The sequence below is a fragment of the Dendrobates tinctorius genome, unplaced genomic scaffold (assembly GCF_039654945.1).
Source record: "Dendrobates tinctorius isolate UK_male_01 unplaced genomic scaffold, ASM3965494v1 ptg000016l, whole genome shotgun sequence".
Classification (NCBI taxonomy): Eukaryota; Metazoa; Chordata; class Amphibia; order Anura; family Dendrobatidae; genus Dendrobates; species Dendrobates tinctorius.
The window spans coordinates 8,397,258-8,414,400 of NW_027361684.1; the positions used below are offsets into that span (position 1 = coordinate 8,397,258).

The window sequence follows — 17,143 nt, forward strand, 5'->3', positions numbered from 1 at the left end:
ACACACCATACACACACACACACCATACACACACACACACCATACACACACACACACCATACACACACACACACCATACACACACACACACACACACCATACACACACACACACACACACCATACACACACACACACACACACCATACACACACACACACCATACACACACACACACACCATACACACACACACACACACACACACACCATACACACACACACACCATACACACACACACCATACATACACACACACACACACACCATACATACACACACACACACACCATACATACACACACACACACACACCATACACACACACACCATACACACACACACACCATACACACACACACACACACACCATACATACACACACACACACCATACATACACACACACACACACACACACACCATACATACACACACACACACACACACACACCATACACACACACACCATACACACACACACACACCATACACACCATACACACACCATACACACACACACACACCATACACACACACACACACCATACACACACACACACACACACACACCATACACACACACACACACCATACACACACACACACACACACCATACACACACACACACACCATACACACACACACACACCATACACACACACACACACCATACACACACACACACACCATACACACACACACCATACACACACACACCATACACACACACACACACACCCACCATACACACACACACACACCCACCATACACACACACACACACCCACCATACACACACACACACCCACCATACACACACACACACCCACCATACACACACACACACCCACCATACACACACACACACCCACCATACACACACACACACCCACCATACACACACACACACCCACCATACACACACACACACCCACCATACACACACACACACCCACCATACACACACACACACCCACCATACACACACACACACCCACCATACACACACACACACACCATACACACACACACCCACCATACACACACACACCCACCATACACACACACTCACCATACACACACACTCACCATACACACACACTCACCATACACACACACTCACCATACACACACACTCACCATACACACACACTCACCATACACACACTGTACTCTTCTTTTATTCAGGAGGGAAATGAAAATCAAAGGGCTTGAGTCTGCCACACATCTAGACAACGCAGACAGCTGATCAATCCCAAGCCAGACTCCTCCGAGCAGCGATGCCAGCCCCAGCTGGGAGAAAATGAGCACAGAATACCAGATGTGAACAGGATCACGTAAGCGGGGAAGTGAGAAGCCGGGAGCGATCTGTGCGCAAAGTGCATAAAGCTGCTGCACAGCACAAAGGTAGAGAGAGTGCAAAATTATTAACAAGGCAGGCCACGACTGGAGAAGAGTAACCACAAAAAGATATGTAGCAAAAATAATGTCACAGACCACAGGAAATCGCACCGCTCCTCATACAACTAGGGCAGGCAGCGATGAACGCGAGCTCGTCCTTCCAATTTACGTAGACATATGTTCTGGGAATCATTGATGTACATCCTCTATAGGTGCTCGCCGATCCTATACACTGTATCAAGGTGCACGCTGCCCATGTGTGTCCATGGGTGAATCCGAAATGTAATAATATAGTTGTGGATATAGATTGTGTGTATATATATATGTATAAATGTATACATATATACACACACATATACATATACACACAAGAAATTCACGACAAACTACTTTTTTGAAGGTACAGTTCGTACTCAAGCGTTGTAATGCGATCCATAACCTGGCCATTCCATATACGAGCGAATGAATGACGCTTTAAGGAAAATATAAATATATATTATATACATATATACACACACACATATACATGCATCTGCATTATCGACATGAAGACTGGCACCATGCAATTCCCCCGTAAAAACGGCCACTTACTGCTGTAGAGAGTGTCTATCCAGGAGAGACGAGGCATTCCTTGGTGGCTCACGGGCTCCATGGTGTCTCATTCAAGAAGTCCTTCAGATCCCCACCTGCATTTCAATAGAGACTGATGGAGAAGATGCTCAGGCCAGGACCGGTGCCCCCTGGGGAAGGAAGCGGTTCATGTCTCAGAGAGGGAGCGATAGGTAAAGCGCAGAGGACAGGTCACTGCAGGGGACAGGCCAAAGCTTTGCAGAGGAAAGGAGCAAGGCATATGAAGAAAAAAAAAGGTAGGAGAGAGGATAGCAGGAGGGCAGGGAGGCGGCAGAAATTCTACCGGAGAATGAGGATCCTAGCGCCAAGGATGCCCAAGAGATCCACGCTCATGCATGAGCGGAGGCGCGGGCTGATGCTTTGTGTCCCTGAAGTTCTCTGTGTGTTTACACTGAAGATGCAGAGGAGGGGGCTGCGTTAGGTGGAAAGGGGGTGGGATAGGGGAAGCTCTGTCCTGAAACTGACAGATGGGCGGATGGTTTTCCCCTTGGATGCAGATGGTAATTAGCTGTGTCCTCCACACACAGCCTGTGCTCCCGCTAGGCACCTGCCGGGGACCGCAGCATCCGAGACCTACACAATGCTGACATTCGCCTGCATTGTCATGTGCAGCAACTCCACTACTGCGGTCTTCTCTTCCAGTCACTGGGAAACCCCTCGATAAGATGATATCACTGTATGAGGGTCTCCATGTCAACCATCCCCGGCACAATGGTGCTCCTCTGATACAGACCGCCTGCTTGTAGAGACTATGGATGCCAGCTGGTAACCATGCTGCCTTCTAGGACTGGTCTTGTCCCAGCCTCTCCTCCCTTTTGTACCTGTTGGAAAGCACAAGTTGTTTTTTTTTTTCAGCGATTTGCCACCGTCTGTGCCGGCAGTATTGTTTTCTGTAATGAAATGGATCCTGCGTCTGCACAAACGTGTTAAGTCTTGTAAGCAGAACCGCCGGTGTGTCAGCCAACAAATCGATAAACTCCTTGGGAGAATGACGCCTGCGGACACCAGACTCTATCATTAAAACAAATGGGTTTTTAATTTTAGCCACTATCATCGGCCTGATAGATAATGTCTTTGGCAGATTTCCATTTAAAGGGACATCAGAATTGAACTTGAGACTTTACGACAAAGGCACGTGCCAATCAGATCCACAGACTCCGGGCAAAAGTTGGCCAAAGTAGTAGATTTTGACAGACCATTATTTTAAAATTCCGCCCGAGCGTCTGCAATGGTCAACGACTGCGATCTGCAGCAGGAACTTGGGTGCTGCTGTTAGGCTGAACCAGATGCGTGCAGCAACCATTCATCAGCCACAATGCACATTACAATCATTTTTATATTTTACATGTCCCTGAAGTGCCATTTTAGTCTGGCATGTTGATGACTGGATTGTTAGCACATATGATCTGATGTTCAATTGGTGACCCCAAACTTTGGGCACATGTGGCCAGCCGTATGCCAGTGCGCCCCAACACTGCTCCAGATACTAGAACGCTCCATAGAAATGCATTTGTGAATGATCACATCTACAACTTCTCATCCCGCCAAACAAGCTGCGGTCTATCTACAAATTTGGCAAAGGAAAACATATTCCAAGACAAGGGATTTAGGAACAAGTCCAAAACAATGAGTGACGGAGTGCACACTGCGTTGTTGCCAATGTCAGCATATACAGTCAGGCGGCATTCACCCAATAATAACATCAGGCCATCATAGAGATATATTGGGGAAAAAATACACACTGCATAGTATACGGCATGCTTTACTGAGGGCTGAAGCAAATTAAAAAAAAAAAAACACGAGCTGCACTTTTACATACGGAAAACAGGGCGCAGGCATGTACCAGGCTGATCGGGGGACGGCGTGTACTAGACCGGCTGCTCGCAGACATGTGCCGGACCAACAGTGTGCAGTCGTGTTCCGGCCTGAAGATTTTTGGTCCTAGCCAAGTCAGCGGCAACGTAGTAGGATACACCATGGGTGTGCAATTAATTTTCCCAAGGGGCCAAATGAGACCATGACTGTTGTGGAGGCTGAACCAATAGGCTAAAATTAATTCTGCTCAAAAATTATATTTACATAACTTATCTTAATATGATTGGATCACTTAATATTGAGCAGAATTAAGTATGCCGTAATCCCCCTATATATCGCAGGAGCCCCCACATAGGCCCCTATACACAGCAGGAGCCCCCACATAGGCCCCTATACACAGCAGGAGCCCCCACATAGGCCCCTATACACAGCAGGAGCCCCAACATAGGCCCCTATACACAGCAGGAGCCCCCACATAGGCCCCTATACACAGCAGGAGCCCCCACATAGGCCCCTATACACAGCAGGAGCCCCCACATAGGCCCCTATACACAGCAGGAGCCCCCACATAGGCCCCTATACACAGCAGGAGCCCCCACATAGGCCCCTATACACAGCAGGAGCCCCCACATAGGCCCCTATACACAGCAGGAGCCCCCACATAAGCCCCTATACACAGCAGGAGCCCCCACATAAGCCCCTATACACAGCAGGAGCCCCCACATAAGCCCCTATACACAGCAGGAGCCCCCACATAAGCCCCTATACACAGCAGGAGCCCCCACATAAGCCCCTATACACAGCAGGAGCCCCCACATAAGCCCCTATACACAGCAGGAGCCCCCACATAAGCCCCTATACACAGCAGGAGCCCCCACATAAGCCCCTATACACAGCAGGAGCCCCCACATAAGCCCCTATACACAGCAGGAGCCCCCACATAAGCCCCTATACACAGCAGGAGCCCCCACATAAGCCCCTATACACAGCAGGAGCCCCCACATAAGCCCCTATACACAGCAGGAGCCCCCACATAAGCCCCTATACACAGCAGGAGCCCCCACATAAGCCCCTATACACAGCAGGAGCCCCCACATAAGCCCCTATACACAGCAGGAGCCCCCACATAAGCCCCTATACACAGCAGGAGCCCCCACATAAGCCCCTATACACAGCAGGAGCCCCCACATAAGCCCCTATACACAGCAGGAGCCCCCACATAAGCCCCTATACACAGCAGGAGCCCCCACATAAGCCCCTATACACAGCAGGAGCCCCCACATAAGCCCCTATACACAGCAGGAGCCCCCACATAAGCCCCTATACACAGCAGGAGCCCCCACATAAGCCCCTATACACAGCAGGAGCCCCCACATAAGCCCCTATACACAGCAGGAGCCCCCACATAAGCCCCTATACACAGCAGGAGCCCCCACATAAGCCCCTATACACAGCAGGAGCCCCCACATAAGCCCCTATACACAGCAGGAGCCCCCACATAAGCCCCTATACACAGCAGGAGCCCCCACATAGCCCCTATACACAGCAGGAGCCCCCACATAGCCCCTATACAAAGCAGGAGCCCCCACATAGCCCCTATACACAGCAGGAGCCCCCACATAGCCCCTATACACAGCAGGAGCCCCCACATAGCCCCTATACACAGCAGGAGCCCCCACATAGGCGTCCATATACAGCATGAGCCTCTTATGTATATAAATATCCCATACACATGAAAAAAAACAAAAACACACCCGCCTTGTTCCTGTTCCCCAGGCGCTCTGACTCTGCTCCTGCCTCCGATGCACTATCCACAGTGTACAGATGATGCGATAAAATGACATCGTCTCATCAGCTGTCTCACATGCTGACTGGTGGACGACAAGGCCGGTGACCCCTCCTCCCCTCTTTTTTTTTTAAATTGAAAGCATCCACCACTGCCTATATACCATACCCCCCACGTGAGGCTGCATACAATCACTGGCCTCTGGGATATACGACACATGTGGCTGTTAAATCCAGTGATCGGCTGCAGCGTTCACGTGAGGGTGATACAGATGACTGTTGCAACTGATGATGTGGGGATTAAATGAACGAGTATATCCTATTGACTTCTTTTGCAGGAAAGCGGACGGCACCTTTAAACAATAGCAAGCTTCCGTCCCTGGTGCCAATTTCACCTTCTTCTAGAAACCCCAACAATCTAACACCATTGTTGCTCCGTATGGGCGTCATTAACACCTCACTTGGGGTATAGTAAAACTGAACAGATTTTTGCTGAAATTTCTGACAATAAACGCCACCTCCTAGAATTCATCAGTGGATGATAGCCTTATAGTCCTATGTGCACACGTTGCGGAATTGCTGCAGAGATTTCCGTGGGAATTCCAGAATTCCATTCCGTGGGAAATATGCGAGAAAACCGCATTTTATTCCCGCCTATTTCCAGCGGAAAAACTAGCGATTTGCAAGTGTAATTAGCTTGTAGAATGCTAGCGTTTTCCAAGTGATCTGTAGCATCGCTTGGAAAACTGATTGACAGGTTAGGCCTCTTTCACACATCCGGTTTTCAGCATCAGGCGCGATGCGGCGAAAAGTGTAAAAACCGGATCCGGCGCCGGTTGCCACCGGATCCGGTTTTTCCCCCATTATTGCCGCATCGCGCCGGATACCTATGCGGCGTATCCGGTTTTTGCCTGATCCGGCAAAAACAGCCTGTCCGGCGTCTGGAAAAAACGTTCCATGTAACGTTTTTTTGCAGCGCCGGACCGGCTTTTTCCACAGCGCATGCCCGGACTCTGTGAATGTTAACCCCACAAGTGCCCGGCGAGAGAGAGAGAGATCTCTGTCACCCGGACACTTATGAGAGATCTCTCTCGCCGGGCACTTGTGGGGTTAACACTCACAGTGTCTGGGTGAGAGAGAGAGAGATCTCTCTGTGGGGCTAACCCCACAAGTGCCCGGCAAGAGAGAGAGATTCTCTTGCCTGGACACTAATGTTAACCCCCCATGTCGCTCTCTCTCCACCCCCCTCCCCTCTCCTATCCTCTCCTCCCCTCACCTCCCTTTCAGCAGCTGTCTCATTGGCTGCCTCTGTCCTGCGGCTCCTTTAATAATGTCTGAGCCGTATCATCTCGCCGCACACACATCCGGTGTCACGGCTGCAGGCCGGATCCGGCGGCCCGGCTTTTCGCCGCACGCCGCCGGACCCCACACACCGGATGTGTGAAAGTAGCCTAGTCACACTCGTCAAACATAGTGTTTGACGAGTGTTACCAACTTTTTACTATTGAGGCTGCCTATGCGGCATCAGTAGTAAAAAGATCTAATGTTAAAAAATTTTAAAAAAATAAAAAAAATGGTGTGTTTATCACCTTCCGGCATCCCGTGCAGCGTCCCCGATCCTCGCGATGCTCTCGGCAGGTCCCGTTCCCAGTGATGCATTGCGGCAATGACCTGTGATGACGTCGCGGTGAGATCGCTACGGTATTCTGAGACCGCGACGTCATTAAAGGTCATTGCTGCAATGCATCACTGGGAATGGGACCTGCCGGGAGCATCGCTGAGGGCTGGTGACGCTGTTAGGGACTTCGTGAGGTGAGAATAACACGATTTTTTTTATTTTAATTCTATTTATTACAGGGACATGGTGCCCAGAGCCCGGAGGAGAATCTCCTCTCCTCCGGACCGACCGTGGGTACCATCCGCAAATGTTCTGCTTACTTTTCGCATGGTGAGCATAGCCACATGCGGAAAGTAAGTAGAACAATGCATTCCTATGTGTGCGGAATTCCCGCGATTCCGCACAAAGAATGAGCATGCTGCGTATTTTTCCGCGATGCAATTCTGCCGCGGAAAAATCCGCAACATTAGCACAGCATGTGCGGAATGCCATAGGATTGCATGGGATGCTTTTTTTTGCGTTTTCGCTGCAAAATCGGGCGTTTAAAATCGCCGCAAAAAAATGCTACGTGTGAACACAGCCTAACGCACCCCACCACAGGCTCAATCCGGAGCTATGGGGGTCCACATTGTGCAATATATAATGGGGAATGAACAAGTACGCAGCAAAATATAGCGTCCAATACATATAAATCTACAAAAGGTTCTGCTAAGCAAAAACAAGACTTGCATTCATGCAACTATTGGGCCAAGGCCAACTTTTGGTAGCAGCCGGCTAGTGGTAACATTGGCAGCTATTTCTACCCACGAGGGGCGATCAGACATTGGAATTCGATACGCACAGGTTATTATGTATGCGTTCCATTGCATTTCCCCGTCAGTCCCAAATTGTCTGAGCGCTGTGAAGGTTGACAAGCTTAGGTAGTGCTCTACAGATCACCCAGCTCCTTTGATGCCTCATACACACACGGCCTTGGTCTCGAGCCCGCGGGCTGGGAGCAGAGCAGCAATTACACAAAAACGCTGTTGTGAAAACATTAATGATTAGTTGGGCCCCAGAGCATCTCACATTTCTCCGGCTTCAGATCCTTTGTTCTGTGGTTTTCCAAACCGGAGCTGACGCACAAAGGGCTCAAGTCCTCGGCAGAGAAGGAGCACACAGCTGATCCTACACATCCGAGCTAGAGAATAGGGGCTTGTAGGCCACGGGGAGACAGCATTCTTTCCTTGTACTTTATAATAATCCAAATAAATGTCATATTAGTCTAGCTAAGTAAGTCTATTCCGTAACATGCCAATGTGCTGCAAGCAGATCATGGCATAAGGCTGGTGTATACCGCACTAGTCACCATCAGCACATGCACTAAGGAGGAATACGGCCACAGTCTGGAGAGAGGACTGGGAAGGCACGGAAATAAAACCCTATACAGCACGGAATACTTTATTGTGGTGGCCCACTGTGGACAAATGTTCAGTCTTCTGTGCCTCCCTGTACACCTAAAAGGCGTATTCTCAAGTTTGGAAATTATCTGGTATCTGTGGATAAATATCTTCCCAATCACTACTGGGACCCTCACCGTTCCCAGACAACCAGGGGCCTGAAGAGCCTCATGTGAAAAAATGATATGCGTGGCGTCAGCGCTCCGGGCCAGTGCGGAGTCTGCGCTTTTCACGGATGGCTAAATTACAAAGCTCCTCCTTTACTTTTGAATGTTAAATACAACAGCACACGGATGCCATTCACATGCTGTGAGTATTTTTCAAAGATTCATAGATTTGAATTGGTCCTTATCATTTAAAACAAAACATATGACTAGCACCATAGATTTTGATGGGTAAGTGATGCATCCATGGAAAACACGGACATGTGAATGAGGCCTTAGAGACTTCTGTTGTAGGAAGAGCGAAACTGAATTTATTCAGAACACAAAATGCTGATGTGAACAGGGCCTAAACAAACGGTATATAGACGCATATTTGTCATGTGAAAAAACAAAGCACTCTAGGGCCTTCGATTGTGGAATGGGGACCTATGGAAGCTTTAAAGGGGTTGTCCGGTCGGACCTGATAAGTCTGCAGTCACTCTGTGTGACTGCAGGCTTATGAATCCCCCCAGGGCATGCTCTATGAGCTGTGGGGATTCGCTGGTTTCAGACCCGGGATTGAAGGGTATGTATGAGTTCTACAAACCCTCAGCCAGTGGGCGCAACCCTTGCTCTCTTTTGACCAGACAACCCATTTAAATTAAATGTCAGAAAAAGCCCCCTAATATACACTATGGGCTAAGTGCACTAAGGCAGTGTGTACTTCGCCTCATGCGCAGTATTGGCACATGAGGTCAAACCTTGTAAAACATGGATCCAAGCTTCAGAACAAGAGTTAGGGCGCAGTCAGATTTCCACATTACACGGTCGAGGATTGTATCGCAGTGCACGGACTGGCAGTCGGCTCTCCTGACCCCGAGGGTGACATCTGCATAGAAACACATGCTTTCCCGCTCAGGTGAGTAGAGACGACAGCCATCTGCCTGCGCCCTTATCAGACATCTCAAGTAGTGTTTCTACATTAAACAAATAGTATAATAGGTCAAAGGTGCTGCACATAATGAGAGTTTTTACACTGCTCTAACCTGTACGGTCACTGGTGGCAGCAGTGATAAATCTGACCCACTGCATTTTTCTACCTGTACAGCCCAGAAGACAATACTCGATTACACCCTTAAAGTCAGTTGTCACAGCAATCATTTCTTAGGGCACATGCACACAACCGTATTTGTCATCCACCAACACAATCAACTATTTTCCAGGATGTGGGTATCCCATCCACTAAAATCTATGAATGTGCTATTCTGATCAGTTATTGCAGATCAAACTCAGCCACACAAGTCCTAACAGATGGCACACGGAAGCCATATGTTTTTAACAACTGCGTCTTTTGCAAGCGCAAAAACTAAGCGACTGTGAACATACAGTACCAGTAAAATGTTTGGACAAACCTGGTCGTGAAATGGTTCTCCCTAAACTTATTGAAATGTGCACATTATAATCTGCCTGACAGGAGCAAAACCACAAAAGCAAACAGATGGAAACAAGAAGAAACGTGTGAAACCAACCAGATTACAGAATATGGGCTGAACCTAAAGATTTGTCGGAGTACCCCCCTTGATTTCTGATGACCGATTAATAAACCCCACAGCATTCTCTCAAGCAGCTTCATCAGATTGTCTCCTGGAATGGATAGGAATACCTAGTCAAGAGGTCATTCGGGAAGTCACTGATCCTCAGAAAGTGTTTCGGGCCATAAGGTATGTTTTGCGATTCTATACAGTGCTGAGCTCTATTCAACAAACGTTCTAATCCAGAATATGGCAAGGACTAAACTAAACAAAGAGAAATGATAGTCCATTACTACTTTAAGACATGAAGGACAGTCAATCCAAAAAAAATAGCTAAAATCTTAAAAAGGTATCCTCAAATATAGTCAATTCCAATGATGAAACTGGCTCTCACGAGGACCTCCCCAGGAAAGGATGGACAAACACCTCAGCTGCAGAGGATAAGTTCATCAGGGTTACAATCCGTTAACACTGCAAATTGACAGCGCCTCATGTAAAAGCCCTCAAATGATTCACAGACATCAAGCAGCAGAAACATCAACATCAAATGCCCAAAGGAGACGCAGATCTTTATTATTATTATAGCGCCATTTATTCCATGGCGCTTTACATGTGAAAAGGGGTGTGCATAAATAAATAATAAAAACAAGTACAGAAATCTTAAACAATAAAACTCATGACTGTTACAGGAGAAGAGAGGACTCTGCCCACGAGGGCCCTCATGGTTGAATTGCTGCAAAAGAGCCATTACTGAGGTTTGCAAACAAGAATAGACTGGATTAGGCCAAGCAATGCAAGGATTAAACATTAGATCAGTATAAAATTACACTGTGGTCTGATGAGTATAATCTTAAGATTCTTGGCACTAACAGCCATGTCTTGGAGATTTAGAAACAATCCGCTCACCATTTCTACATGTGTGGTGTCCAAAATGAAGCATGGAGGGAGAGGTGTCATGGTGTAGGGGTGCTTTATGCCAAACTCAAGGGCCACTTATCGTGTAAGGCAACAGTAGCTATCTTCCACTTCATGCCATCCAATCTGGACTGCACGTAGTGACAACATTTTCTGTGTTTTGGACAATCACCCAAAATACACTTTTAGTCTGTGTAAGGGGTACGTGACCAAGAGAAACAGAGATTGAGTTCTCCATCAGAAGACATGGTCTTCAAAATTACCCAAACTCAACCCAATTGAGATAGTTTGTAATGAGTTGGACATGAAAGTGAAGGCAAAGCAGCTAACAGCTGCTCAGTACCTCTGGGAACGCCTTCAAGACTGTTCAAAATCCATTCAAGGCAACTATGATGACCTGGAGAATGGTCGCAAAAAGCTTCTGAAGGCTGGTGATTCCACCAATGAACTCTTGAAGAGGCATATTCGTTCACTGGAAGCCTTCAATGAAGCTGCTAGAGAAAATGCCAAGGGGGTGTAAAGAGGTCAGAGTAAAAGAGGGGTACTTTGCACATGTGTTAAACCTTAAATTCCTCAAACAATATACAACCAGCTCACCCATTCACTGAGTGCACAGATCTAGGCCCATGGTATTGGTAATCCAGAGGCAATCCAAAAGACAGCAGGCCGATAACAAAAACTTATTTTATTTTAAACCACTGAAACGTATCAGACAGAGGAAACGACCCACAAAAGAACGTTTCAAAGTGATAATTCTTCAACATAACCTCCAAGGTTTAACACACATTCTGGTTTATCATGTGTTACTCTACTTCTTGTTTTCATGTATGATTGTTTGTGGCTTTGCTGCCTTCAGTCTGAATCTACAATGTGCATATTCTGATATAAACATGAGTAACCACTGCATGAACAGGAGTGACAAAACTTTTGATCAGTACTGTATGCCCAATTAGGTGCTAAGGAAAAATTTCTGCACCTTTTTTTGGTGCTGCTCTTTAAAAAAAAATCCAGTTGCAGAAAATAGTCATGTGCCAATTATGTGGTTGTACTCCAAACAAAAAAGCAGAGGATCTGTACCATGGAATGACAAATCTTGTGTGGATCGATGGCACATTATACGGTACTTGAAACCTGCAGCAAAAATGCAATGTTAACACCGATTTCAGCAGAGGACGCGCACGTCAGAATTTTACTCCAGTGTGAAGACTCGCTGTCAAGACACAGATGAAATAAAACATAAGATTTTTTTTTTTTTTTTTGCAAACTCACAAATGTGGCGTTAAAAATGTAAGTACAGCGCAGCATAAAACCCATCTCCGGACCAATAAACCAGGGATGTGTAATCAGTGTTCTGTTTAATAGGACGACAGCAGGGAGTTCTGGAATAAACTGATAATTTAAGCTGGAGAAAGAAAAACTTTGGCGAATGTGAAATTGTTTACTCCGTTTCTTATTTGTTCGGAGGATTAACTGTTTTTAATTAAGTAGATTCCAAACGCTGTTCAACGGGGGAAGCTGGCAGAGGACGGGTATAGGATAGGATGTCAAATAAATCCTAAACGCCAGGAGCTTGGCGACACATTTTGTGCAATGACAAATATCTGACATCTTTAGGATTGGGGAATTAGGGTAAACAAAAAGAAAAGAAAAACCCCCTCAACAAGTTTGAATTTTTTTTTATTCATTAGGAGCAATAAACATACGTAGTTACACAATATATATAAAAAAGGAGAAATATCCTAAAAATATTTGGTATCGGTATAGCTGGCCATAGACATGAGATATTTACGGTACACGCGACGCCATAAGCATTTTTTTTTTTTCTAACAAAATGATTAGTAATATATAAATTCATGTGGAATCCATGATTTTGGAAAAACCACTGCTAAAAAAAAAATGCACCAAGGCAACAGATTCTTGGGATTAATGTATCTATGAAATAGCAGTAGTGCAGGAGATAGACAATGGTCGTGGGACTTCAAGTGCCCCAACAATAAAAACAGATTTAGGACCACTGGCTAATCGCCTACATAGAGTATTTGACTGAAAAATGGGATAGTCGACAGGGAGAAATAGATCTGTGCATCCAAAAATCCAGGTATATTCTAACACATACAGGTGCTTCTCACTAAATTAGAATATCATCCAAAAGTTCATTTATTTCAGTTCTTCAATACAAAAAGTGAAACTCATTATATAGAGTCATAACAGAGTGATTTCAAGTGTTTATTTCTGTTAATGTTGATGATTATGGCTTACAGCCAATGAAAACCCAAAAGTCATTATCTCAGTAAATTAGAATATTTATAACATCAGCTTGAAAAATGATTTTAAAATCCGAAATATTGGCCTACTGAAATGTATGTTCAGTAAATGCACTCAATACTTGGTCCGGGCTCCTTTTTCATTAATTACTGCACCAATGCGGCGTGGCATGGAGGCGATCAGCCTGTGGCACTGCTGAGGTGTTATGGAAGCCCAGGTTGCTTTGATAGCAGCCTTCAGCTTGTCTACATTGTTGGGTCTGGTGTCTCTCATCTTCCTCTTGACAATGCCCCATAGATTCTCTAAGGGGTTAAGGTCAGGCGAGCTTGTTGGCCAATCAAGCACAGTGATACTGTTGTTTTTAAACAAGGTATTGGTACTTTTGGCAGTGTGGACAGAGGCCAAGTCCTGCTGGAGAATGAAATTTCCATCTCCATAAAGCTTGTCGGCAGAGGGAAGCATGAAGTGCTCTAAAATTTCCTGCTAGACGGCTGCGCTGACTTTCGTCTTGATAAACCACCAGCAGATGACATGGCCTCCCAAACCATCACTGATTGTGGAAACCTCACACTAGACCTCCAGCAGCTTGGATTGTGGCCTCTCCACTCTTCCTCCAGACTCTGGGACCTTGATTTCCTAAAGAAATACAACATTTACTTTCATCTGAAAACAACACCTTGGGCCACTGAGTAACAGTCCAGTTCTTTTTCTCCTTGGCCTAGGTAAGACTCTTCTGGCGTTGTCTATCAGTCATGAGTGGCTCGAAACAAGGAATGTGACACTTGTAGCCCATGTCATCTGTGTGGTGGCTCTTGAAGCAATGACTCCAGCAGCAGGCCACTCCTTGAGAATCTCCACGAAATCTTTGAATGGCCTTTTCTTAACAATCCTTTCAGGACTGCCGTTATCCCGCTTGCTTGTGCACCTTTTTCTAGCACACTTTTTCCTTCCACTCAACTTTCCATTAATATGCTGGGATACAGCATTCTGTGAACAGCCAGCTTCTTTATCAATGGCCTTTTGTGGCTTACCCTCCTTGTGAAGTGTGTCAATGACTGCCTTCTGGACATCTGTCAAGTCCGCAGTCTTCCCCATGATTGTGCAGCCTACTGAAACAGACTAAGGGACCTTTTTAAACGCTTAGGAAGCCTTTTCAGGTGTTTTGTGTTAATTATTCTAATTTAAAGAGATAATGACTTTTGGGTTTTCATTGGCTGTAAGCCATAATCATCAACATTAACAGAAATAAACACGTGAAATAGATCACTCTGTTTGTAATGACTCTATATAATATACAAGTTTCACTTTTTGTATTGAAGAATTGAAATTAACTTTTTGATGATATTTTACTTTTGGGAGAAGCACTTGTAGTTTGTGACTATAATACATTCTCACATTATACACAGAAGGTAGAAGAGGTGACTCAGGCTTTACATCAGGAGCTACAGAGAAAGCAGTATCCATGCTCTTCTTGTGAGAAATATGCTGAGCGGCGACCTTCACTGTACAGAAGGACAAAGATCCCAGTACGAACCCAAACGGAAACATGCAGCTGCTTCACCAAGGTCTAATGAAAACTGCCACTGAACCTCGTACAGCAGTGCGTACATGGCATCTGTGTACATAGTCTTTCCTATTAGAAATAGAACGCCACATCTTTCTAGTATCCAAAAGAAAAAAGCCTGCACACAGTACAAAAGAGACTCATGCACTCTGGAAACTGCATACAGCACAGAAGAGACTCATTCCCACCAAGGACAACATCTGCAAGGAGTCTGTATGTTCTCCCCGTGTTTAAGTGGGTTTCCTCCAGGTTCTCCGATTTCCTCCTTCACGCTAAAGCAGGGGTGGGGAATCTTTTTTCTGCCAAGGGCCATTTGGATATTTATACCATCGTTCGGGGGTCGTACAAACTCCGCCCACAAAGGACATCCTGACTCTGGCACTGGTGTCAGGACGTAATCTTTCACTGCATGCCCTTCAGTGTTCAGTAGTGAACACTGCGTGTGTGCCAACAGAGCAAGAATTAATGAGCTTGTGGCAATCAAAATACAGCTCCCTGCCCAAGAATGCAGTTCCTGAGAATCTGCCCGGGGGCCTGATAAAAGGTCATCGAGGGCCGTAAATGGCCCTGGGGCCTGAGGTTCCCCACCCCTGCTCTAAAGAAATATTGATAGGGAGTCTAGATTGTGAGCCCCAATGGGGACAGAGATGATAATGTATGTAAAGCACTGTGGAATTAATGGCGCTATATAATTGAGTAAAATAAATAAAATACACTCTAGAAACAGCATACAGTACAGAAGAGACTCATGCACTCTGGAAACTGCATACAGAACAGAAGAGACTCATGCACTATGGAAACTGCATGTAGTACAGAAGAGACTCATGCACTCTGGAAACTGCATGTAGTACAGAAGAGACTCATGCACTCTGGAAACTGCATACAGAACAGAAGAGTCTCATGCACTCTGGAAACTGCATACAGAACAGAAGAGACTCATGCACTATGGAAACTGCATGTAGTACAGAAGAGACTCATGCACTCTGGAAACTGCATACAGTACAGAAGAGACTCATGCACTCTGGAAACTGCATGTAGTACAGAAGAGACTCATGCACTCTGGAAACTGCATGTAGTACAGAAGAGACTCATGCACTCTGGAAACTGCATACAGTACAGATGAGAGTCATGCACTCTGGAAACTGCATACAGTACAGATGAGAGTCATGCACTCTGGAAACTGCATACAGTACAGATGAGAGTCATGCACTCTGGAAACTGCATACAGTATAGATGAGAGTCATGCACTCTGGAAACTGCATACAGTACAGATGAGAGTCATGCACTCTGGAAACTGCATGTAGTACAGAAGAGACTCATGCACTCTGGAAACTGCATACAGAACAGAAGAGTCTCATGCACTCTGGAAACTGCATACAGAACAGAAGAGACTCATGCACTATGGAAACTGCATGTAGTACAGAAGAGACTCATGCACTCTGGAAACTGCATGTAGTACAGAAGAGACTCATGCACTCTGGAAACTGCATGTAGTACAGAAGAGACTCATGCACTCTGGAAACTGCATACAGTACAGATGAGAGTCATGCACTCTGGAAACTGCATGTAGTACAGAAGAGACTCATGCACTCTGGAAACTGCATGTAGTACAGAAGAGACTCATGCACTCTGGAAACTGCATACAGTACAGATGAGAGTCATGCACTCTGGAAACTGCACACAGTATAGATGAGAGTCATGCACTCTGGAAACTGCATTGTGCCAATTTATTCCAGCCTTTCTCTAATGTACTTTTTTTGGGTGAGCAGCAACACTGGGATTTTACACTAAAAAAAAAATGCAATTAAGATTTTTTTTACATGCATTCTTTCAGGCTCACTACAAAATCCTACATGTAGAAAAAAATATTAAAAAGTATTAAAAAAGCACACAGTTATCTCAAACAAAAACTCCCAGTCCGTCATTAGCAGATTGCGTCACACACTGTACTTTTACTTTCAGGCACAGGCGTGGCACTTTTTCCAGTTCAGTCACAGTTATTCATGGTCCTGTTCAAAATTATTCATGCCCACTG

The 17,143-nt window shown here is 45.8% G+C and overlaps 1 protein-coding gene across 3 annotated transcripts in view; it reads right to left on the reverse strand.

Annotated features, from left to right (window-relative positions):
• ABR (ABR activator of RhoGEF and GTPase) overlaps window positions 1–17,143 on the reverse strand; it is a 392,053-nt gene that overhangs the window by 318,232 nt on the left and 56,678 nt on the right. The window contains exons 1-2 of one of the 3 annotated variants that reach the window (XM_073565385.1): window positions 2,316–2,671; window positions 1,994–2,142 (exon numbers count right to left, since the gene is read on the reverse strand). The exons of 1 other annotated variant lie outside the window; for it this stretch is intronic. In XM_073565385.1, the coding sequence (XP_073421486.1) occupies window positions 1,994–2,054 (61 nt within the window). In that variant the 5' untranslated portion in view covers window positions 2,055–2,142; window positions 2,316–2,671. Of the gene's footprint in view, window positions 1–1,993; window positions 2,672–17,143 lie in introns of those variants that run through there. One more of the 3 variants, XM_073565384.1, reaches the window with a different exon arrangement.